Source organism: Drosophila rhopaloa, unplaced genomic scaffold (genome assembly GCF_018152115.1).
Source record: "Drosophila rhopaloa isolate 14029-0021.01 unplaced genomic scaffold, ASM1815211v1 contig_163, whole genome shotgun sequence".
Taxonomy (NCBI): Eukaryota; Metazoa; Arthropoda; class Insecta; order Diptera; family Drosophilidae; genus Drosophila; species Drosophila rhopaloa.
The window spans coordinates 14,035,385-14,060,550 of NW_025335043.1; the positions used below are offsets into that span (position 1 = coordinate 14,035,385).

General features: G+C 38.7%; 1 protein-coding gene across 1 annotated transcript; it reads left to right on the forward strand.

The window, feature by feature from the left end:
- Nucleotides 1-1,054: 1,054 nt before the first annotated feature.
- Nucleotides 1,055-21,854, forward strand: LOC108042767 (sex peptide receptor). Its single transcript, XM_044458025.1, is given in 5 exon segments — nucleotides 1,055-1,204; nucleotides 18,070-18,331; nucleotides 19,090-20,210; nucleotides 20,751-20,906; nucleotides 20,909-21,854. Coding segments are annotated over 4 exon segments (1,896 nt in total). The 5' UTR covers nucleotides 1,055-1,204; nucleotides 18,070-18,269; the 3' UTR covers nucleotides 21,466-21,854.
- The last annotated feature ends 3,312 nt before the right edge of the window (nucleotides 21,855-25,166 follow it).

The window sequence follows — 25,166 nt, forward strand, 5'->3', positions numbered from 1 at the left end:
TATTTTGATACATGTACATTTTCTTAAAGACATTTTTATTCTTTTTAAATCTGGTGTTTTATATTCCTTTCTTTACATGACTGTATTTAACAACCAATTCTATTAAAGAAAATCCCACAAAAAAGCAAGAGAAACCATGTCATAAATGGCTGACGTTAATCAACATATGTTGTTAAAAAACGAGAAACTCACAGGGAGTAACATGAAGGAAGTAAATTGAAATGCAAACATAAATTTCGCCAAATAGATCCGCTCATAAATCTAACATGAAGCAGTTGGGAAATGCGCAAAATAGAATAAAAAAGTAAATAAATACCAGTCCCAAATAAGATAAACGAACGTTTTACGAGCACTCGAAGGGGATTTTAAACACATTCGCAACCCGGTCTATTAAAAGGCTGTTCTAGTTGGAAAATTGGAGGCGGAAATGTGGGAGGCGTAGTTTATCATTTCATTTCATGATTTATTACCCATACGCCAAGTTCCCGAAAAAGGGTTAACTGACACATGGACTAGCTGATGTTCCATAAATTTGGCCAGGAAAAAGTTTTTGGCATGAATACATTTTTGGCGGGCTGAAACTCGAATGAAAACCTTTTCATTCATAAGAACAATTCAAATGGGATCCACAGAAAAAAAGTAAAGGCAATGGGGAAAAGACATAAACTTCTGCAAAGGCAGAAAAGTAAAATTGTGTTTTTCCTCTCTCTGTTTTGAGGAAAATTACTTTTCGACTCTCTGTTTTGCACAGAAGCTGCAACTTCAACAAGTCGACCAGCTGTTGCCGCCTGAGGGTGGCAAGTGGATTCTGTTTTTCCACCAGCTGCACCAGTTGCTTCTGGTGGAACGCATTTTCCCCTGGGTTTCCCTGGCTTTTCCGAACAGCTGATCGGCCGCTGTCGCTGCCGGCGTCGACGCCAAAAAGCTGGCAACACTTTCGACAGGCGCGCAGGAAAAGCCGACCGTCGCTTTCCCGAGAGCTCGGAAAATCGCGAGCAGCTGCCGCTCGAGTTTTCCACAGTTTTTCAGTTGGTTTTCCATAGCGGTGCCGCACGCACGTGTCTCGGAAATTTCCCGGTTAACGAAATTCTCGCCAAACGTCGGAAAATATGTGCTTCTTGATGAAAAATCATAATTACTTTCGGTTGAATGCGGTGCAGTGAATATTCCCCAAAATATCGGTTTTAATCGTTTTCAAAATTGTGTAAGTTGACTTTCCGATTTTCATCCGCTGGTCACTGAACTTTTGGTCATTTCATTCGCATTTGGTATCTGGGCATCTGCTATTTCGCCCAACTTATATTTCATTTATGTCCGAAAAAGGTTTATCTGATTAGCATAATGGCCGCCACATCCATGGGGACATTGTGCCTAATGTCCTGCAAATTGTATTCAGCGTAATCTTCTGGGTGTGTACCATTTGATTGATGTAGGTAGCCCAGTAATAAGTGGATACAAAACCAAGAAAACGATGCCCAAAAGATTAAGAAAGGATGCTCAATGGGAATTTAAATTCGTTTTAAATGAGTTTGCTGGACTTTCAGTTAGAAATAAAATATGATTTCTTAAAGAAACTTTACACAAGCAATAATTATAGGTATTTTGGCTTGGCTTAGTGTATACAGAAAAACATTGAGATCCTTAAGATTTAAGATTATTAAAATCTTGTCATTTTGATAAATAAATACTTCATTCTTTTAATTACTTTTAATCACTTTAAAATTTAATTAGTATTTTCAAAACACTATTTTCATAAAACTTTTATTTGAAGTGTACAATTCAGATATTTTTTTAAACGAAAAAATATTTTGTACGTTGTCCCGCTAATGTCGAATTAAAAAAATCAAATTACAAATCGCAGTGTATTCTCCATCTATTAAAAAATATTTTGCAACGAATCTTAGCCTTTTTCTTTGCTTACAAAAACTTTAGCAATTAATTAAATTTATGCAGACTTTGTAATACTCATAAAAGTGACTTTCAACTTTTCTAGAATTATTCTCTCATCTGCATTTTTTGGCTAACTTATAGCCTCTCATTTGGCCATAAATTTATCAAACACTTTTTATGATCAATGCGGCCACAAAAGTGCAATTCAGACTCAAACGGCGACTTGGGAGCACTTTGGCTAGGACCAAGAAAAACCTGAGAAGTTTATGTTCAAGGGACATGAAATACGAATATATGTGTGTCCGCAAGTTGTCAATGAACAAATAAACAATATGGAATGAGACAACAAACATTGTTTGTACAAATGCGGCAAAGTCGTAAAAAGTGTTGTGAGCATAAAATTTAAAATTTCAGGGAGGAAAACGGGAAAAACAAACAACCGTGAAGGGAAGCAAACATAAAAAGTAAACCTCAAACAAATGTATACAAAAATTGTTTTGCATTCTGTGCTAGATTCCTTTTGGGTTTCTTTCAACTTTGCGCGCTGCCTGTTGTTTTTTTTTATGGCCCACAATAAATAAAAGTCAACTAGAGAAGAAAGGCCGGTGGCACAACAATGGACAAAAGGATGGCTTGCGAAAATATTTGCACAGTCCAGAAAAGTAGCAAACAAAAAACCACCGAACGGCGGTCCAGATAGCACAAAGTTTTCTAATTTCCCTCAAGGAAATTGCGGCGCAAGCCTTTCGCAAAACAAACCAGTCATGTCAATAAGAGACACAATGCATAAAACTTTCAATTTATGGACGCCTCAGAGGGTTAACAGCTCGCAGCAATTAGCCGCATGTGCGAAATTTTCGCAGCTGCCGAGGCCATAATGCGACTCAATTTATGCACTTGCCCGCTGGCTTTAATTGCCGTCGAACTGTTGACACATTTAGCCAAAGCAGAAGGCCGTAAATTGCGTATCCAAATAGCAGACATGCCCATCACGGAATGTCAATGTCAAGAGTCGAGTCGGTTGCCATGCACTTCAATCCCAATCCCAATCCAAATCGGAGTCCAAGTCCCAATCCCTATTCCAATTCCAAATTCCGCCGAGTCCATTGTTCGGAGACCTGAACTTTTCGGTTTCGGTTAAGTTGGGCAGCTAATTAATTTTTCTGCCAGCTGCCACAGCCAGATTCCAAGTCGTAGTCCGCCCAGATGAGACAGTAATTGTCCATTGTGGCTTAGTTTTGGCCAGGCCAAAAGACGACTCAAGACGGGCACGTGCCAATGGCTCAAACCGATGGCCTGCGGCTTTTGGCCAAGACAAACTTCGGTTACATAGTCGGCGGGCCCTTGGTTTTGAGTATCATTTAAATTAATTGCCGGAGTTTAGTATACAAAAGAATGCAGAAACATTTAATTCGTCGGGCATTTAATTAATTAGTTCAGAATTCCTTTCTTTCTTAAGCTTTTTTGAGTAGTTTTGGTGACCTTAAGGGTTGTGTGTTGCCTTTAATTATTTACTTATCTGCTATGTGGGAAAATCCATAGGTTTGTATAATTAATTACTTAAAATAGGGCACTTGCATTGGTATTCATAATTAATCGATAAATTAATGACTGTATTAAAGCAGTTTCGTTTAGAAAGTTACGATTTCATAGACCTCAGCAATTATTAAATAATAAAAATAATATTACAAAAAGAAAGTACAATTTGAAATGTCATTTTTTTTGTTTCGTCAACTTTTTTTTATGACCATCACCAAAAAACACCTTTCCAGTTAAAATTAATTTCCATTATATGCAAAAACATTCAATGCGCAGAGCATGCAACTAATTAGTTCCCAGCTTGTTTCTTAAACTTTTCCATGTTATTTATTTTCCTTCAGGTCGTAAGTGGCATTTAACTTTAATGCATTACGTATACGCCACATGGGCCGTGGGCTTATAAGTCCCAGGCACCAGAGCGTAGAACCATAATTCCTTATAATAATAATAATAATTCCTTTTGTTTAACCCAAATAAGCGACGTGAAGGTTTGGAAAGTTGAGCAGTTGAGCCACATGTGTGTGCCTGGCAGAAATTGTCAACTTCTTTGATAAAGGAAGTGAGGACATTTTACAGCCTGTTATAAAGTTTAAGCATCCCAAAAGTTTTTGCCCGCCTGCCCATTAAGTTTATTTGTGAAATATAAATAAATTCAAATGCGAGCGGGTCAAAAGATTTATGCTCATTTCTTTGGGGAGTCTGTCTGCCCAAAGTCCGATAAAAATAAGACGACCGGCAGGCAGGCAGCTCATTAATCTGCTATCTAGGCACGTGATGGCGAACTAAAAGGGAAAATGGGAAAAGGCCCTTAAATGGATCAATAATTCATATTACAAGTACAGAGCCTCGAGAATCGGTTGCTGAACTGTGGGCGGGTACTTATATCAGTGCACTTTGCTTATATGATGCGTAATATTTTCATGCAACGCTAGAAGCAAGGTCAAAACCAGAGGCCCCATCGCATTCGCAAAAGTTTCCACACATGCCATGCATGAGCGGTCCATGACCATATCTCGTATTTATATCACTTCCTTCCCCTTCGTCTTCTTCAGTCGGAAAATAGCATTGCATAAATCTGGGCAAATATTACGCATACGCAGTGGTGTCGTGCGGAAAGCGCATATCAAGCGCATCTTGCCATCTGTCAGTGCAGCACTGCAAATCTCAGCCATAAATGATGATTGCATTTAAATGTTATTTATGCCGATGCATTCTACCAAAAAGTCAGTGTGAATTATGCAGCCCTCGGGGAACTTGTTTAATTAAATTAAATGCATCTGGCAAAGCAAGGATGTCGCATCGCATGAGTGCTTAAAAGGAGGAAATAACGAATGATAGTAAAATCTCATGCAGAGAAGACCCATTAGTGGATAAACTCTTGCAACAGACTTTTATTTTGCTGTTCTACAAATTTTTAACAACTGAGATGGGTGATGCGTTAGTAACGTATCTTTAAGCAATCTTTTTTGACACCCTATAATTTTTATAGAATGCAAATAGTTGCAGTCCTACTTTTTGATATATTTCTTATATTTCTTCCATAATAAAGTTTATAAATGACGGCAGCTAAAAATTTGTTTACAAAATATTGTAACAAATAAAGACATTTATAATCTATCATAAGTGCCACTAAACTGTAGAATGAATAGAAACTATTACGTATATTGCAGGATACTCTAAAGGACACTGAATATTTCCATTTGACTCTTGCTCATTTTGTATTACTGTTCAGTGTCCCCGCAAATTCGTGAATGAATAAATGGGAAATTGGCAGAGAATCATTGCTATCTAAACACAAATGATTGTAAGTGTGGCAGCTTAAAGCCGCCACCAAGACAGATCGAATGCAATTATTCTGATGGCGCCTGGGCCAAGAAAATAACTATTTCTGAGTTGGCCAGGGTCTTTAAGCTCAAGTGCTTTGTTTGGGGGCAAGGGACTTGGACATGCTTCTAGAAATAAACAAAGCCAATGGCTGAGGGAAAAGCAACGGCGAATAGACAAAAGACGCGACAGACAGCGGACCTTAAAAGATTATAAAAGGAGCGCGGTGTGGGGGTGCATGTCTGATGGCCAGACAAACTGTTGCTCATGCCCCATGAAGCATAGCGTTGAGCATAAGTGGAAGTCGTATCGGAGATGGCTTTCATTATTTCTCTTCTTTTTTTTTCTTCTGCATTCTTGGTTTTTTGTTTGCCTGATAGCTGTCAATATAGAATCAGAAACAGTTATCAGGCAGCCACAGCGGAAAAGTTACGATTCAGCGTTATTCCTTTATGTTTATGTCCACTTTTGTGGGCAGCTCTTAAAGAGCACTTTCCCTGAGTTATGAGTTTCTTGTCCTGTCACTCACACACACACACGTTCTATCTTACAAAAGCAGAGCCCTAAGCTCCTGCCACAATACAAATGGGATTTTCAGCCAGGTCTCTAATTTACATATGCTTATCACATATCATTCCCACTGTCCAATTTCTCAGCTCCAGATTCTTTTTGCAACAAAAGAAATGGAAATTGCATCAAGACAGGGCATCAAGAAGCTGCCGGCAGGGACAGATGGTACAGTCAGTCGAAACTTTCCGTAAAAAGTTCGGGGGTTTTTCGTTCGGCAAAAGGACGACGAATGGGTTGCCCAGAATACTTTTGCGGCATAAACAGGAAGCACTAAGAACGAATTACCTGCTGTTGACATTTCGCAAGCAGCCAGGCATGGAACGTGAGGTCTTCGCTTCACAAAAGATCTAAGGTTTTTCCTTTCGACCAATGAGCACTTGCCTGCTGCTATTTTTGCAGCATGCTGGTCTACGACAGACTTTAAATATCACCGGCTTAATTAAGGATGCACAAGGAGAAATAAACTTAATAATGTCCGCTTTCTGTATGCCACAAAAATAATAGTTGGGACTCTTAAACGAAATTGTGAAATATTTCTAACTATCACTAATACAATCGTATAACGCTATGTTTTTCTACGTGCAATAACATAAACTTCGACAGATTGTAAGTGGCTCAAAAGAGATTTTAATCTGAGACTTTTGCAAGGAATATCCTAACTTTGCCACATCTGTTTCAGGCCACTCGTGTGTGTTCTAACGAGGAGTGACTTGCACTTCTGTGGGCCATTTAGGAGAGCACCTTCTGGCCAAATTTGATGGCCGGAACCCGCATGTCATTGTCAGTCATCAGGGGCACTTGGCCAACCACATCCTACACTCTACAGCAACACGCCTAATTCATTCATTTATTCATCGTATGCCCGCACCTTTGCTTTGGCAATGTAATCGATCGATTCAAACGATTCAATTGCACTGAGGTAATGGCATTAGACCAACTTCTCTTGGCCAGCAATTCACCTGGGCCAACAAATCATTCTGTTAGTCATGCTACGAAAACCAGAGACCCCTACACGTTACAAAAAAATGCTGTATTTTTGCAAGTCATTGAATAAACAATCTATATATTTTTGTTGTCAATATTAGCACGATTCATTCTACCTTTAAGAATAATGTTTTATGATTTATTAGCAGTAAAGAGTTGTAAACATAAAATTAAATAAGGTCTGGTGGTTATAATTATGCATTTCCTGAATTTTGAAGCCATATGAAAAAGTCCTAGATCACAAAATGAAAAATAAAGCTTATGGCTCCCTTCAAAATCTTAGGAAAAGTTTATAATAAATATTTTATATTTATTTAAAGTCTTTCTAAAACAAAAGAGGCTTGGTTGTAAGACATTGTTCTTGGTGTAAAATATTTTTGTTGCTCTTTCTGGAGGCCTGGCAATTTATTAAAACCACCTGAGAAACAAGCCCCGGATGGAGAATAATGGCCGGAATGGCGACTTACAACCTGTGCACCTCGAAAATGCATGTCAATGGCCCAAGTTTGGGGCGGTGGGCGTGGCTGCGTGAGCTGACAGTCACTGGCATTCACTTAGTGGCGAGTACTTTCCTTGGGTTCTCAGATGCTGCTGCCAAGAGTTTTTCCTGTTCAGGTTCTCTTAAGCTTTGGGTTTCTTAAAATGTAACATGTCCGAAAAAAAAAAAAAACACTTTGCCATTCGACTTCTCCGGCAGCCACTCAGTCTGAGATTTCCCCGCTGCCCGCCGGAAAAGTCGCCGTGGAAAACGAATTCTCAGGGGTGCTGGAAAGGAGGTGGTGCTGAGTGTGTGCAAGTCTCGAGGACCCTCAAGTGCGTTACAGGCCACTTGGCCTTGTCTTACAGCAAATCTCTCACAATGCAGCAAATGCCACTTTTATTCAGCATTCCACATTCATTTTTATTCAAGAAAACTACTCGGGTCACTGTAATTTTCTCAAGTCGCCTAAAGATACTTGACCCAATTTTTTTTGTTCAAGCTTCCTCAAAAGATTTTGTGACAAGTCTTAAATTTTTTCGTGCAGCTTTAATTTAATTAAAACACTTGCTTTGATTATGACTTAACGTAGTCAGTAGGTGGCAAAGGCAAAAGTAAAAGCCCCCGAAACAATTCAAGTGTCCGACCGGAAAAGTGGAAATGGACTAAAATGGGGAAAGCAAATAGAAAGGTAGTGGAAAAATTCCGAGCCACTGGGCATTCGGTTCAGTTCGGTTTAGTTGTAGTCGAGTAGAGTCCTTTTTGGGCAGCTCAGCTCGATTGTCACTCCAAGGTAACCGAGCGTTTTGTAGCTGCCTTTTGTTCGCCTCCTTTTTGTCCAATCCTTGAAATTTGTTACCTTTGGTTTGGAGACCACGAGCTGTGTACGTTCCGGGACTCGCTTTTGAAATCCCCTCCTGAATATGCATTTTCAAAGGGACGATAAGATTGTAAGTGGGATAGCTATTTCAAGCGTTTGTTACCTTGCCAAACAAAATTGTTGTTAAAGGAATAAAATGGTTTTTGTATAGTTTTAAAAAAGTATTAGTAATGAAATGTTGATTTAGGGTACAGGCAACCAATAATGAAATCATTTATAACCATTATTTATTAATCACATTATCACTAAATAAATCCAAACTTATTAGAGTCTTTTCACTGGCAATAAATTAGTTTCCTATTTATTAATTTATAGTTCATTTCAAATTTTTTTTTCCGAAGCTTTTCCCCATAAAATGTTCATCTCTTTTGGCTATCTTTTTCATTCATGATGGAACTGAAGCACTTCCAATTTACCCACCTGTATCTAATCAAGCTCCAATCAGCCCTTCGTAAATGTAAAAGCTATGTAGTTCTGTTGCACATAAAGGGAGCCATAGAAATTACAAAAGCCTTCCCCATAAAATGCTGAGACCTCAAGAGCGGACCAACACCTCCAACAGCCCTGGGGAGAAAACTTAATTGCAGTATGTTCACTGGTAGGTGTGTGTGTGTGTGTGTTGGATCCTGGGTAACAGTGCGTATGAGCAATATAAAGTCAGCGAGAGGTAGCTGCCGGGGGAAATGTTAAGAAATGAGAATGGGCGGCAGACGTCCCCTCAAAAAAAAAAACCCGGTTAATTCCAATAACGTCGTCCTCCCACGAAATCGCTTTATGCGAGTGCGTGTCTCCCTGGGAAAAAAACTAACAAAAATGCAATTTATGCTGCGTACTCTGGCCGTGACGCGTACCCCTATTCACTGGGAATATAAAAACCGGCCATAAAATACGCCAAACATGTTGCCATCACACGCATCATGTGAGAATACCATTTTAAATTTGTTTTAAATAGGCAAAAACGGTGGGGACTGGTGGCAAATGTAAATAAACATAAATAGGGCTCAAGGTTAGGTGTTGGTTACACAGAGAAAAATATTATAAATATTATTATTTAATTAATAATTAAAAAAAATGGTTTTTAGATAGACCATTTTAAAACAACATTTTTGGCATTTTGGGAATTAAGTGTTTGGTTAAATACTATTAAGTCCTTTTTCATTTTTAACTGACAAAATATTTTGAATGTAAATGTTATTTTGAATGTAAATATTTTATAATATTAAAACTTAAATCATTAAATTGGTTTATAGAACTGGTAAATAATAATTATGGCCTTTTTTGGTTTTTAGGATAAACGAAGGGATAGACTTAAAACTGGGTGTCTGTATCGAACTTAAGTCCTACTTTGAACGGGGGTTAATGTAGGTTATTGTCTCAGTGTGCTTGTTGTGTCCCAAATATAAATGCGTTAACGTAAAAAATTTGTGTAATTTTCTAATGAATATTATTCGCACACACGCGCTGAAACGCGAAGACGGAGGCTATCAGCCGGCAGGTATGCAGTACAAAATTAACATTATCCTGCGGGCGAAGGACACCCACAGCCTCCCACACACACATTGATTAGTGTGTATTAGTATGTACGGCACGGCAGTGGCTCGGAGTTAAATGGAGCATGGCTTGGGTCGTAATGCCCCTACTCTGATGATGGGATCAGGACCTGGCAAAGGCGAGGGCGAGGGCGAGGGCGCAGGTGAAGGTGAACTGGGGCATTATGACTTACCCCGAGGGCCTGATGCCAGAATGAAAAGTTATCCGGACAGACAGAACTCATGGGGAAATATTATTCCGAAAAGTATTGAACGGCCGGAGGCCCAAGGATTCTCCGGCAAAAGGTAGGGCAAAAAAGTTTTGGGACAGGACTTTTTAATTGCGAGTTCTACATTTCTGCTGAGAAACTTTTTAGGCATATTAATGAAAAATGCCTGGGAAACATTCCACACACAGCAGACAGTTGGGCTTAAAGTTCTTTAAATTTAAATGGCTTGCTACTATATCAATTGCTCTTAAATGTGTAGCAACTCCAGTTCAAATGCTGCAAAATTTATGCATTAATTTGGCAATATCAGCAACATTTTACCCAGGGACATAGCAAACAATTGGCCATGGCCAGCTGGTCGCGGGCAAGTCATTTAATTTTATTATGACATAGCAGTTAAAATGTTTGACTATGAAAAATGGATGGTACTTTTTTCTGGCCATTTTTTTTTCGGTCGTCTAGTCGCGCCCGAAAGGCGTTTGGAAATTCAGTTAACGCCATTATGTTTTTTTCCCTTCGACGCACACTAAATGTTGTTCGCTGACGGCTTGTCCGCTGAATTGATGGCGCTTTAATAGAAAGAAAATTTGGGGAAATAAAAACCGTCGAACCGCGAACCAGCAGCGGCACCAGCAGGTACTTGATAATAAATTGAAAAATAATATTGAGCAGACTTTGCCCGAGTTTTTCCTTCTTTCCGTTCCTTTTGGTCTTTTTTTTTTTTGGGGAATGCCTGTCATGTCCTCGCCATCGAAATTCGTGGCCATGGATACATGAGGACGTGCTCACCACAAGTGCCAGGGATTTGTATCAATGGTAGCATTGTTCAGATTATACACTCCGAAACAGATTTCGATTTAGATTTAGAAATTTACATTTTCTGTCACAACAAATTGTATCTTCCATAACAATAATGATCCAATTATTAAACTGGCTTCATTTAAAAGAGAAATTCGCTTAAATTAAAATATCTAGGAAATAAGTTTCTTGTGATACAAAAATTATAAAAACATTACCAACAAATTTTGTTTGAAAAGGGATTTTAAGGTTTTAAAGAAACTTTGTTGAATTAAGATTTTTGTTAGTGTCGAATTCGGTCTAAACATGCAACAGGAGATGTTGTTTGGAAAATAAGTTTCCCTCTGAAAAGTATCCTTGCACTTAAATTTCCCCTTTCTCTTCTTTTTCTTTTTGGTGAAATTTGGTTTGCTTGTTAGGTTTATATGGCAGCAACGGATATTATTTTCCTTGCTTGACAGCTAGCATTGGAAGCGGAAAATATAAACTGAACAGAAGAGTTTCCGCTGTCGATAAGATGGCTGATGCTAGGGAATAGAACTACTATCCACCGTCCAAATGCTATAAATTCTTAGCCGACGTGGTTTTGTCTTCCAGTCCGTATAAAATTCAATTTATAGGCGAAGCAGCTGCTGTGGAAAAGCGGAAGTTGATTGCTTTTCAAAAATGAAATTAACTTTTACTGCAGACCCCATACTTGCCATTGGATTAGCCGCAAAATTTTAATGGCCGCAAATGAAGTGGAACAATTATTAGCCAATAAAGTGCGAAATTAGTTTCAACTTTTATGGTTCGTCATAAAATTAGGATAATTAAAAATGCTTATAGTTTTCAAATACATTCACTATAATGAAAGTGTGAAAAACACGTTCAAAGATTTAGGGATTTTATCAAGTCTGTATATTCCTTTTGGCCATTAAATTTGAAAAAAATAAATAACATTACAATTTGTGCAGTTCATTTATCAGTTCGTTAAGCAAACGAATTTATAGCCAATTAAAATTCGCATTGAGTTAGCTTTTGATGGGTAAGTCCTAATAAAATTAGATTAATTACGAATGTGTAAGCTAGTTAAACAAATTGCTGAATAAAATTATTTAAAGACTTTGAACGTTTTCAACATAATTAAGGCTGAAAATATGCTAAATCCAATGGTTTTTTTAATCTGCATATGCTTTAATTAATGCTGCTAATAATCTGAATCCAATTAATTTTAAATTTTGATAAAACGTAAATTAGTTTATTTAAAAAGGAATTAAAAGCGACACAAAAACCAATTGAAATTAGCTTAAATTAGCTAATTAAAAATGTGTAAAATCACACAATTAAGCCCCTCCTAAAATTAATAATAGAATTTAATTGGATCTAGGGGATTCTGCTTTGTCATATTTGGCATGTGCAGTAAGTCAATAAACCGGCTACATTGGCCAAATGTTTTCTAGAAATAAACCCATTGTCAGCAGTTCATTCATAACAATGAGGTGCGAAAAATTCTATTTATCGCTGTGCGACTCTCTCTCTCGTTTGCCCCATATAAGTGTCATAATTTATTGATATTTTATAGAGCGGCAGACAAAGAGAATAATCGCTGAAGAGCCCTGGCTTATGCTGCTAATCAACTGCCGATTGCCGATGCCAGGTAGAATTTCACTGTAATAAACATGTCGATAAGCAATAAACCACCGATGGCCTAGACTACAACAATAAACAAGTCCGATAAGCCGGGCAGATTAGTATCGTATCGTATTCCGTGGGCCATGAGCAAACAAATTAAAATGGGAAAGTGCCAGCTCACACACACACACACACACGACAGAGCTGCTAAATTGAAATGAATTGCTGAGCCAGCATATTATGCCATATGCCTCCGATTGGAAGCTTTCGCAGGAGGCGGGGATAATGGTGATATAATCGAAGTAAATGGCGTGACACTTGGCACACATATGCATAACCACTGCAGTTTCAATTAACGCAGATTGAAATATTAATTGAGTGGTTTTATTCTAAGTACACATCAATAGTTTATCAATCAAATATTCACATTCAATTTGGGTTTTAGTAGGCACTTCCCATCAATAAATGTAATTTACGACCCCCGAAATAGGCCATAATAATTTTATGCGACACATATAAAAACTACCCCCACTTGACATTTAAAAACCTCACTTCAATTAAACTAAATAATTGAGATCCAGCCAAAAGCAATTATGTGATGAAGCTGCCATTGTCAACACTTTTAATTAACCTAAAATACCTGAAATGGAGAATGGTGGAATAATGCACAGGAAACTAATCAGTGCAAAATAACACAGAACAATGGCCGGGAAAGTTGACTGCAAACTCGAGTGGTTGTGGCCTAAACAGACCGGTAATTATTTTGACCTGAGGGAAGGATGGCAGAGGACACCTTCGATTAGGGTCCTGTGCTGGCAACTATTTATATAACTTTGAAAATAATGGTGGCCCAATGAATAACTTTTAGTTGGGTAAATACAATAAAAATAATGTTTTAACAAAATATGCTAATTTTACTAGAGACAAAGACCATACATTTAAAATGTATGTATATTTTATATACATTTAACCCCTATTTGAGTTTGGTACCACATATTTTTTTTACATTGTTCCAAAATTTATATTAAATAAACCTTAGTTTACAGTTGATATTTTAATTTCTTTATTACTATTTCTAAAAATATTGCAGAATAAAATTGTCCAATTTATTTCTTTTAAAACCAACCAATTTAAAAAAGAAAATTTCTGAACTGGCAGCACCACACGTGACTGTTGAGTCAAAATGGGTTTTTCGGATTGGGTCCTTAAAATATGCAGTAGGACCCTCTGTTTTTCGCTGTGGCTGCATGATTGTCAAGTGTCGGCCAGCCGTTGACGTGTTTGTGGACGATCCCTTGGCCACCCCCTCCGGAACCACCCCCCCGCAACTGCCCCTAGTTTGACTCCCGCTGAGCCAAAGCGTTTTGTGAATGCTTAATTACGAAATGCGCTCATGTTTGGGCGCAGACTTTCGGGGCGCCTTAACTCGGCAAATATTTGAGCGAGGCGCCGGCAAAAGCGTTGACACTCGCCATGTTGACACTTTCCACCCACGAAAGCACACACATATATATACTATATATAGACTGAGTCAGCCTGGGGTTTCGGTTTCGATAAAGCCAGCGTGAAATCAATGAGCAAATACCCACGGACACAATGCCAAGCCAGGCGAGAACAAATAATTGGTACGTTTGAACTCAGGAAAAAATATCGTGGAAAACAGGTCTTCTTAAAACTTCGCTTTTTACTAAATTGTAGGTGTTTTACGTAGAAATATCAATAATTTGAAACATGTCGATTTTAATTTTTTTTCATTTTCAAAACCACTTTTGATTAAATTTTTAAATTAAATTTTTATAACTACCTTATTTTATACAATAACAAATTTTCCTTGGGGCCTGAAAACATTAAGTGCACTAAGTGACATGGCAAACATGCTAAAAAAGCGTAGGAGTCAAATCGTTCGATCACAAAAAAAAAACTCAACATAAAAAAACGAAACAAATTGAAGATGTAGCAATACAAAAAGCTTTTAAGAGTCTCCAGAATGGGAAAGTGGTGCCACGGGCAACTAATAAGCATATGTGCCAGCAAAAAGACGTTTCCTAATGCCCTTCAATCTTATCTGAAGTCTCCAAGAGACCCAAATCAATGAGCGACAGCTATCCATCAAACTTTCCAAGGAATATCCGGGTAATTGAAGAGGGCTCAATAATGGAGATATTAATTCCTCAAAAGCAGGAACTTGAGCAGCCTACAATTTCTGGCAGGAAAAATTGCCAACATAACTGGAGACCTTCAACAGCACAAAGTTCAACAGGAGGGAACTGTGGTAAACACTTTTGGGAGGGATTGTTCGACGAAGTGCCAAAAACAAGCAAAACAACAAAATGCCAAGGAAGTTAACAGAAAAATCGTACAAAAATAATGCCGAAGTGGGAAATTTCTGCAACAAGCCACAGCAATTAGGCAGCCAGAGAAGCCAAGAAATTTCCACATGCAGAGGTCGAAACGAAATTGCCAAGCGGATGTGGAGACTGAAATGTGAAAGTGGCAAGTGGAAAATGAAGAATGAAGAATTGGGAAATCGCCCTCCAGCCACATCCCAAACATGAAGAAATTGGCAGCAGAATAATTTTCCTGCAGTTTTTTCTCTGTTTTGTTCTGGCATAAACCGCAAGTCATATTTGATTTTGGTTTTGATTGTGTTTTGATGGCTGGAAAAAAATGGGAAAAATTCCACTGCAGGCATACTCTGTTACCGAAAACACAGTAAAAAAAATTACTTTAGAACTTAAAAAATTAACTCAAAAACATGCAAACAATGTTAAGATCGGCTATTCAAAATATAAATACTATATTAATGCAAAAAAAAATGCGGAAGTGTTTTAATGAAATCGAAAAACATTTTAGAGAACATTTTTTGTAGGTGTACATGTTTTTAATTGCCTGTTTCGGAATATTGCTCATACGCCGAGTGAGCCCATGACAAGTGTTCAATTATATGCGAGTTGCTGTTGCTGCCCTCGCCACTTTATCGTCCTTGACGATGGCTTCCGGTTTTGTTATTGCTCCATCCTACCATATTTTTTTTTTCCTTTTTTCCAGACAGGGGGGGTGAGTGGGAGGTTAACGCTAAGTACAAACTCAAATGTTTGAAGCGTGTGCGTGTGAGCTTCAAAACCGGATTTCCGGCCACCGAAAAATACATCAACTTTAAGAGAACCCGGTCAGCTGCACGTGGCTGTTGTTACCTTTTGGCATAATTTTCCACTCTCATCCCCAGTGATTGCCCGGGAATGCTGAAAATGTGTGCCAGAGCTTTTCGTTTCATAAATTCACAGCGGTTCCAAACCGCACATGAAGGGCTCTCCTGGGCTCTCCATCCTGGCGAAGTATTTCCGGCCAGCGAAATGAGCCAGCTCACATGGCTTTCGACCAGGGGTCTGAGTCTACATACAGTACTACATTTTCATGCTCATTATATGGCCCAAAGCCAAAAGGAAAACACAGAGATTCAGTGTTCTGTTCGCTTGTGTGGTCATGCCTTGAGGACAGGCCAAAGATGTAATTGTATTTGGGCTGAAATGCCTTGTGCCCAGCACATTGGGTACATAAAAAAGAAAACTACTGCATGGGTTCAGAATGGCTTTGTATGGTGTAGAAAATAATTTTATCATTCTTTGTATATTTTAAAAATTATTTATATTTTTAAAATTTAATTTTAAACATATTATGTACTACGTTTTATTTAAACAACGATTAATAGGAAAAAAAAATGATTGCCATAAACCATTTCTGGGCTAATAGTAGTTCTAGAATTTAACAATTAGTTGGCAAAAAAAACCTTTATTAAAATCATTATTATTAATGTCCTAAAGAACAGAATTGACACTTTATTAAATTGGTATTAATCAAGTTCTATTGTATAACATTTATACAAAATGGTTCCATATACTTTAACTCTTTAAGCTATTCATAAACCGATTCTACTTTGAACACATTACCACCCGATAACCGATTCCATTGTCAGATAATCGGATGCGGTCATTACAACACCGTGTTTGGCTAATGGAGAAACCACAATCAAACTTCCATTTTGTGTGGACATTTGCAGTTGGACAACTGTCAAGGGGGGCGTGGTGCGGTAATTAAAATGGGGCGGTGAAGGGAGATGATTATGTGATTCCATTATGCCGGCTGGTGGGGTGGCATTAATAATGCAGCTGGCGATGGCTTCATTAGATCGTTTTAATGGATGTTTTGTTGTGCGGTGTTGTCTATTAAGCGGCAAGTGTTGTTCCTTGTCTGAGGTCCTTTGACCTCCTTAAGCCACCTCCTTTTATCAGCCTGTCAGCTGCCATTGCCAGGCACTTGAGCTTGGGGCCTCCAGCCCCAAACAAAAAAAAACCCCTAAGATATTCGCTGTTTCTGTCATAGTCAACAAGTCCTCGCATTTACGTGACCGGCCGCAACTTTAACGGCCTTAGTCCTTCGGTCAGCAGGCACTTGACACTGGGTAGCCCAACCCCCTGTACAATTCAGCCCACTGGAATCCCCGAAAACTTCTGTAATGTGCGGCATACGGTGCGTATTAGTTACATTAGTGGCGACCAAATGAGACAGTGGGGCATTTGTTTATTGCTTTACTACTGCGTGTTTGCATTGTAATTTTGTGCCGGCCTTCGACGAAATCTTGCAACGGAATCCAATTCAATTATAAGCCTTGTCCACATGTTCAAATTAGCATTAACATTGGAGGCTGCCTTAAAGGCAGTCATGGCGTTACACAAACAAAATATTCATGAGAACGATTAATTATCTATTTCATGGTCGAATATACCATTTATAATTACTTAGGCACAAATAAACAAAAAAGCTTATGCTTACAACTTTTTTGGCCAGTCAGCATTAAACCCTGGGAAGGTATAAGCCCATTTTGGGCCAAGTAGCCTAGCCAAAAAGTCTTAATCACTGTAATGGAAGTTAAGCCGGCCTACAAAACCAAAATCCAGATTTTGAGCATGAAATCACAAACAAAATAGGACAAACATGAATACAAATTGAAGATTTTATTATCACTTCAAGGCTGACAAAACATTTGGGCCAATTTTTAATGTCCAGATTTATTGCCGGATAGAATGCTGAACACTCCGGAAAGTTGTCACTTGGCTGGCAATAAGAAAGTTACTTTTAATTAAATGTTACTGGCACAATGCAGCTGCAACTGCGGTTGGGCAAAGAGCAAAAGTGAAGTCGAATTCCTTTTGAATCCCAGCATTCTCCATATTTCCTCATTTGTCTAATGGAATTACGTCAACGAGGAATGTGTATGTGGGACCTTGAGTGGTTTTACTCGGCAAAGTCACACTGAAAATATTTTTTATTTCGACCTAAAGTTGGAAAAAGCATGAGTAATGTAATGTCTCGATATGTGGTCCAATTTTATGCAAGTGTACAATGTGGGGCAACAGCCTGTTTCATCATTTGCCCACAAATTGCTGAAGTCTTCTGCTTCTGCTTTTGCTGGCCCACTGGTCGTATGCGCAATATTGATTACAAGTCCTGGCCTTGTTTTCTGACCATTTTGGGCAAATGGTAATGACATTTCTTTGTTGATTCATTTGGAATCATACTTTTGACCTGCCCTGAACTTGGATCTTCAATACATTTTCCTTTTTGCATGTGGCATGCAATGCTTTGGTCTTTTGGGAATGTGAAAGCTTAAATTCACCTTTCAATTTAAAACCACATCGACAAATTCATTCAACTAACGCCTTTGTTTATTTGCAGGTAACATTTTCGCCACGCAGCTTGCATATTTAATTATTGGAATTTCCGAAAAAAGGGAATTTTAATGAGTCGAGCGAGGAGCAGCGTGGGGCAGTGAGTTGGCAGCCGGACACCGCGGTCAATCAAACGGAGTCCTCTGCCAGGACTTTCCACCAACACCGACTACCATCCGACCATCTGACCACCTCATCATTGAAAGCATGGTCACGAACATGTCGCAGCCGCATTATTGCGGCACCGGCATCGATGATTTTCACACAAAGTAAGTATACGCCCCGGGGATGTCTGCATATTAATTACTTTTTTAAATGTAATTTGCATAATGATTTGCCAGTCGGGGCGCACATAATGAAATCATGTGTGTAATTGCCTACGGCCAAGGTGGCAAAAGGCTAACCAAGTGCATCTAATCCGTGCAGGCAGGCAGCATTTTACTTTAGGCTTAATAAATACTGGGAAAAAGGTCCTTTTTATATTCGGCGCAGAGAGGAGATTGACGAAATTAATGGTTTCCCACAATGTTTTTTTAAAGAAGATTCAACAGAAAAAAAGATAAAAATATTTTTGGTGTGGAAATTGTTTGGCTTTCCAATATAAATTCAGCAAAAAAGTTTTGTCTGAAGTAAGCTTTATTTATCTTTAATTTCATTCCTTCTTTTTGAATGAACAATTTGCATGGATGACTTAATTCGAAGACTGCCGCTGCTATCCGAATTTCAATAGATTTACAATGTGCAATAGGGCGGACAAAATGTGTACAAAAATTGAAATGTCCTAATCATAACTGCTTGTACTTTGCGATTTGTAGCTTTAGGGCAATAAATTTGGTAAAAAATATACTTTTATGTGGTCTGCTCAAAGATATTACTCATTTCTTTGTATAGTATATCTTAATTTTAAAATAAAGTTTAAGAATAATGTTTGTTCTAAGAATTACACCATACAGTAAACTATACTTGATCCTTAATTTTAAATGTTTAATATTTTTCCCTGTTACTTTTCTCACCATTCTCCCAACAGCTACAAATACTTCCACGGTTACTTCTCGCTGATTGTGTGTATCCTGGGAACCATTGCGAATACCTTAAACATCATTGTGCTGACGCGAAGGGAGATGCGATCCCCCACGAATGCCATATTGACTGGTTTGGCGGTGGCCGATCTGGCTGTGATGCTGGAGTACATACCCTACACGGTGCACGACTACATCCTGAGTGCCCGATTGCCGCGGGAGGAGCAGCTGAGCTACAGCTGGGCCTGCTTCATCAAGTTCCACTCGGTGTTTCCCCAAGTGCTGCACACCATCTCCATTTGGCTGACAGTGACCCTCGCTGTTTGGCGCTACATAGCCGTCAGTTATCCGCAGAGGAATCGGATCTGGTGTGGAATGCGGACTACCCTGATTACCATAGCCACATCTTATGTGGTCTGCGTCCTGGTGGTGTCACCTTGGCTCTACTTGGTCACGGCCATTGCCAAGTTCCTGGAAACCTTGGATGCCCATGGCAAGACGATCGGTTCCGTGCCCCTGAGTCAGTACATCCTGGACTACAATCGCGAGGAGGATGTGACCATGCAGGTGATGTCCAGCACTACGCCAGATATTTCTTGGGCGATACCAAGTGGTTCGGGGAATGGAACGGCAGTTAGTTTACTTGGCCTGACCACAGTGATACCTCTTACAACTTTAAGTACGAGCATAACCACTTCCTCGGCGGTGGGTGAGCGAAATGTGACTGTCTACAAGTTGTATCACAGTGCATTGGCGCTGCACGATCGCCAGTTCAGGAATGCCACCTTCCTGATATACAGTGTGCTGATCAAGTTGATACCCTGCTTTGCACTGACCATATTATCCGTGCGACTGATTGGCGCACTTTTGGAGGCCAAGAGAAGGCGGAAAATCCTGGCCTGTCATGCGGCCAGCGATATGCAGCCTATTGTCAATGGCAAAGTGGTGACCCCAACGCAACCCAAGAGTTGCAAGTTGCTGGAGAAGGAGAAGCAGACGGATCGCACCACCAGGATGCTGTTGGCTGTCCTGCTGCTCTTCCTGGTCACTGAGTTTCCGCAGGGCATTATGGGCCTGCTGAATGTCCTACTCGGCGATGCCTTCTTCTTGCAGTGCTACCTAAAACTGAGTGAGTATTTCAGGATTAGAAACCCTACTCCTTCTTCTGTCTGCGACCCGTAATTGCTTTATTGGGTATGATAATTGACTGAATTTATGGCTGGATATTTGGTGGGCCCAGCTTTGGCACAGCCATCAATCATACGCACCGTTGACTACCATAATTGCACCACAAATTTGAGGCTTCAATGTTCTGCGTCTGGCCTTGACATGTTCTAGAAGTATTCATTTTGTTTAACGACTACACTTTGGAAAAATATTAGTCGTAAATTTCGCTGGGGTTTAACATTTTTTAATTTGATTAAAAAAATAATACATTTATTAATATTTGTTTGTAAAATTTTAAGCCAATTTAAAATATTAAATACTGATATTTAAATAATATTATTAAAAAAACCTAAAGCTTTAGCTAAACTTGTTGACCTATTTTAACGTTCCTTAAAAACGAATGAGGCCTAATTTTTTTTGTGTATGTATGTAGTTACAAAAGTTGACCTTGAAGTTGGCTTGAGCCCAGCCCATTAATTGCATTTCAATTCCTCCTTTTCAGGTGACCTTATGGACATCTTGGCGCTTATTAATTCGAGCATTAACTTCATCCTGTACTGCTCGATGAGTCGCCAGTTCCGGAGCACGTTCGCGCTGCTCTTCCGGCCTCGTTGGCTGGACAAGTGGCTACCCCTTTCGCAGCACGACGGCGATGGGCGGAGGGTGGGGGAAGCGGCGGGTTGGGCGGCTATGGGAGGCAGCGACTGCTCCACACGGATGCCGTTAGCAAGAGCATGGCCATCGATCTCGGGCTGACGACCCAAGTGACAAATGTGTAGCACGAGAGCAGCGGCCGGGCTGTTGGCGGAGCAACTGCGTCGATGGCACTGGCAGCGACTGAAGTTGATGGATGTCCCGATGTCATCCATGCAGCCGCTCCCAACGACATCAGCCTGGTGGAGAAGCTGGGCCAGAAGGAGGGCACAATACCCAGGCCACATCGCAGACGGCGCAGTGGGAGTGGCAGCAAGTGCATCTGGCCCACCACGGATTGGCTGAGAAAGCTGCGGAACCAAAAGGCTAGGGATACTGATAAGTCCCCCGATCAGGATATAGAACTAAGCAAGACCCCCATCAACAGACGCAGCAGTGTCCTTCTAATGGTCCTCCTCAGCAGCTCCGATGAGGTCAAGGCCAAGGCTGTCTTGGTCAGTGAGCAGCCGCCGAGTCCTGCGGACGAGGATGTGGAAGACGCAATCGACGCCCTCTGGCTGTGAGACCTCCTCACATCCCCATTTTCAGCCCTGTAAATTATCCAACTACCCACTAATATTTAACTACGTTGTACAGACCAATTAATGCAACAAATTGTTCATCGCTGTTTCCAATATTTTCCCGCCAGCGTTGTCCACGTAAATCGAGAGCCCCTTTTGCCGAGGCTTCGCTCTGCTGGAAAATAATGGGTATTACTTAACAATAAGGATCACCTGGAAGCAGCCTTGAACATTTTGTAACCCCTCTTGATAAGTGATATACTTGATTAAGTTTCAACTTCACCTAGTTGTTTAAGTGCTAAGCGCATCTTCAGATACCAAATAAAATGAATTAGGTCTAGTCTAACTATTATTTAAGAGCTATTTATAAAACATTTCTGTTGGTAAGAGATTAAATTTCTTTTTCTATTGAAATAAATGTTTATTCGACTTTTTGCCGATTTTCTGTCTTTTTTATGGTGGAACCTAAAACCTGCACTGCAGATAACTTTGCTCAAAGAAATCCGATTTCGAAGTGTTATACCTTTAAATGCTTGTGGTTTTATTCCCTAAAAATCTGCATTCAAAACTTGGTTTGTAATTTTTGGTCGATATTTAATCATTTTTTACGATGTTACCCCTTTCCAAATTTTGGAAAAACGGCTTTGCAGAAAAGTGATACAAAATCCGCACTTTTAAGACCATAACTTTTCTCACAGAAATCCGATTTTAAAGTGGTATACCTCTAAATGCTTGTGGTATAATTCCCTAAAAATCTGCATTCAAAACTTGGTTTGTAATTTTTGGTCGATATATTGCCATTTTTTACGATGTTACCCCTTTCCAAATTTTCGAAAATCGGCTTTGCAAAAAAGTGATACAAAATCCGCACTTTTAAGACCATAACTTTTCTCACAGAAATCCGATTTTAAAGTGGTATACCTCTAAATGCTTGTGGTATAATTCCCTAAAAATCTGCATTCAAAACTTGGTTTGTAATTTTTGGTCGATATATTGCCATTTTTTACGATGTTACCCCTTTCCAAATTTTGGAAAAACGGCTTTGCAGAAAAGTGATACAAAATCCGCACTTTTAAGACCATAACTTTTCTCACAGAAATCCGATTTTAAAGTGGTATACCTCTAAATGCTTGTGGCTTAATTCCCTAAAAATCTGCATTTTAAACTTGGTTTGAAATTTTTGGTCGATATATTGCCATTTTTACGATGTTACCCCTTTCCAAATTTTGGAAAAACAGCTTTGCAAAAAAGTGACATAAAACCTGCACTTTAGAGACCAAAACATTTCTCACAGAATTCCAATTTTAAAGTGGTATACCTCTAAATGCTTGTGGTTTAATTCCCTAAAAATCTGCATTTAAAACATAGTTTGTAATTTTTGGTCGATATCTTATCATTTTTTACGATGTTACCCCTTTCCAAATTTTCGAAAAATGGCTTTGCAGAAAAGTGACACAAAATCCGCACTTTTAAGACCATAACTTTTCTCACAGAATTCCGATTTTGAAGTGGTATACCTTAAAATAATTGTGGTTTAATTCCCTTAAAACCTGCATTCAAAACATGGTTTGTATTTTTTTGTCGATATCTTGTAATTTTTTAAGATGTTACCCCTTTCAAAATGTTTCTACATAAAAAAACATTGAAATTATTTTATATTAAAGGCCTTGTGAAGAACGATCGAAGTATGCAATGGGATGCATTTGGCTGCCCCGAATGACCATTTAATTTGGCCTTTGAATTTAATTTCCCAGACATTTACTGCTAGCAAAAACCCAGTGATTGGCACTTAAACACCAAGCACTCGTTTTCCCTTGGTCCTTCTGACAATCCTGCTGGCATAAGGGCGAATAAAATAAGCGAACAGTTGACAGTAAAAAGTGACTAAAAAGCAAATGGCAATGTTGAGAGCGTCAAGCGCGTTGATTAATTGTAATTTTAATCAAGGGGCGAGGCGAATTTGTCAACATCGTTCGAGTGGGAGTGGAACACCCAGAGAAACAAATAAAGGACGAAAACTGATGACCCAATTCGTAGCTGCTAATGGCCAGCAGTTTCAGGACAAAGATCGAGCTGTAGATATGATATATGACTTGGATTGAACCTAAAGGGGCCTAAAAAGGCCAAACACCGGAAGTACGCGAAATCAATTGAGATTTTCCCATGACAAACTCAAAATTACAAAATGCTAAGTGTTCATCATTCATGCAACTGTCCCGAGGGTCCTGCCATAAATTTTGATAAAGGACCTTCGAATCTTGGGTGGCAAACGCAGTTGCGCATTAAATTCTCAGCCAGCCATTGCCTTGCATAATTTCTTTGTTTTAATTTCTGAAATAGGCCCAAACATTGCATTAATTCAAGACTTTATTGCCCAATTTTGTAATTGTCGCTCTTTTAATTAAATTCTTTAATCTGTTAAATGGGGAAAAAAATCTACATATAATTGAGCTGACAATGGTGATTGTAAATTTAATGAACTCAATTATACAAAGACAAAAAACATAATGAACAACTGAATTGGTTAATAAATATTACAATTTAAATGGAAATGTTTGCCTGAGATAATCTTGGATTAATTTCAAGGTCTGTGAGTTTTGGCAACACTTGTATGCCCTGTAATAATATTTTCTCTGCCCAAAATGCAATTAGAAACCAGTTTATGGTTGCGATTCAATAAACCAAAGCTTTGGTATTTGCCTTAAAATACATTCAGGGTACATCTGTAAATCCCAAATTGTATTTACAATTTGCAGACACAAGCCGATGAAATGAAATAAAAACACTAGCCCTAAATCAATAGAGTCCATCTTTTTCATGCTATGGCCAGCTAAATGCCATTGAAAATGTATAAATGGGTATTTGATATTGTCTTCTACAAATACACACACTAACGATACGAGAACGGACAATTCGCTCTTTAGTGGTAAGAGCACTGAAAAAATTCAAAAAAAATTTATTTTTATGTATAATTTGTATTTTTAAATATACACATTTCCATATAAAAAACGATTTGGTCGAATTATCATTTATTTAGATTTACTATATTTATTTAAAATTCATTAAGTGTTAAAGAAAATAAATAAGTATCGATTTAACATTTTTATTTAAATTAAATGTATTTCTTTTGATACTGTATATATTTTTCTATGTGGAAAAAATGCAAGTAAACTCAATTTGCAGCTTTTTCAGAATGAAAAGGGATCGGAAGAGGAAAGGGAGTCGGATGGGAGGTGTGAAGAGGATGGAATAAGCGATATAAACGAAAAAGTAATCAAAGGGTTGGGAACACAAGTACCCATGGGTCAAAGGGCAAACACGGAGAGTGGAACTAGCACCGCAATTCCCTCAACTCCCTCTGTTCGTCACACACTGACCGCTGAAAAGTTTGTGGTTTGGCAACTGCTAAACTTTTTCATGCATTTAGGTCATTTTGGGGTCACTTTGCTGTTGTAAACTTGTTGCATACTTTAAAATCTTGAATATATTAGTTTTTGGTATTTGTATGTGCTTAAACTATATGCAATTCCAGGAATGTTTAAGTTTAATTCAGGTCGGCTTGACCAGAAAACCAATTTTAAATTCCTTAAAAATCATTTGAAAAGCAATTCAAATGAAAAGCTTTAAGGCACTTGAATAATTAACCACAATTTGTCTAATTCCAGAAACTATTAATAATAATATTTCACTCATTTTGGCAAATT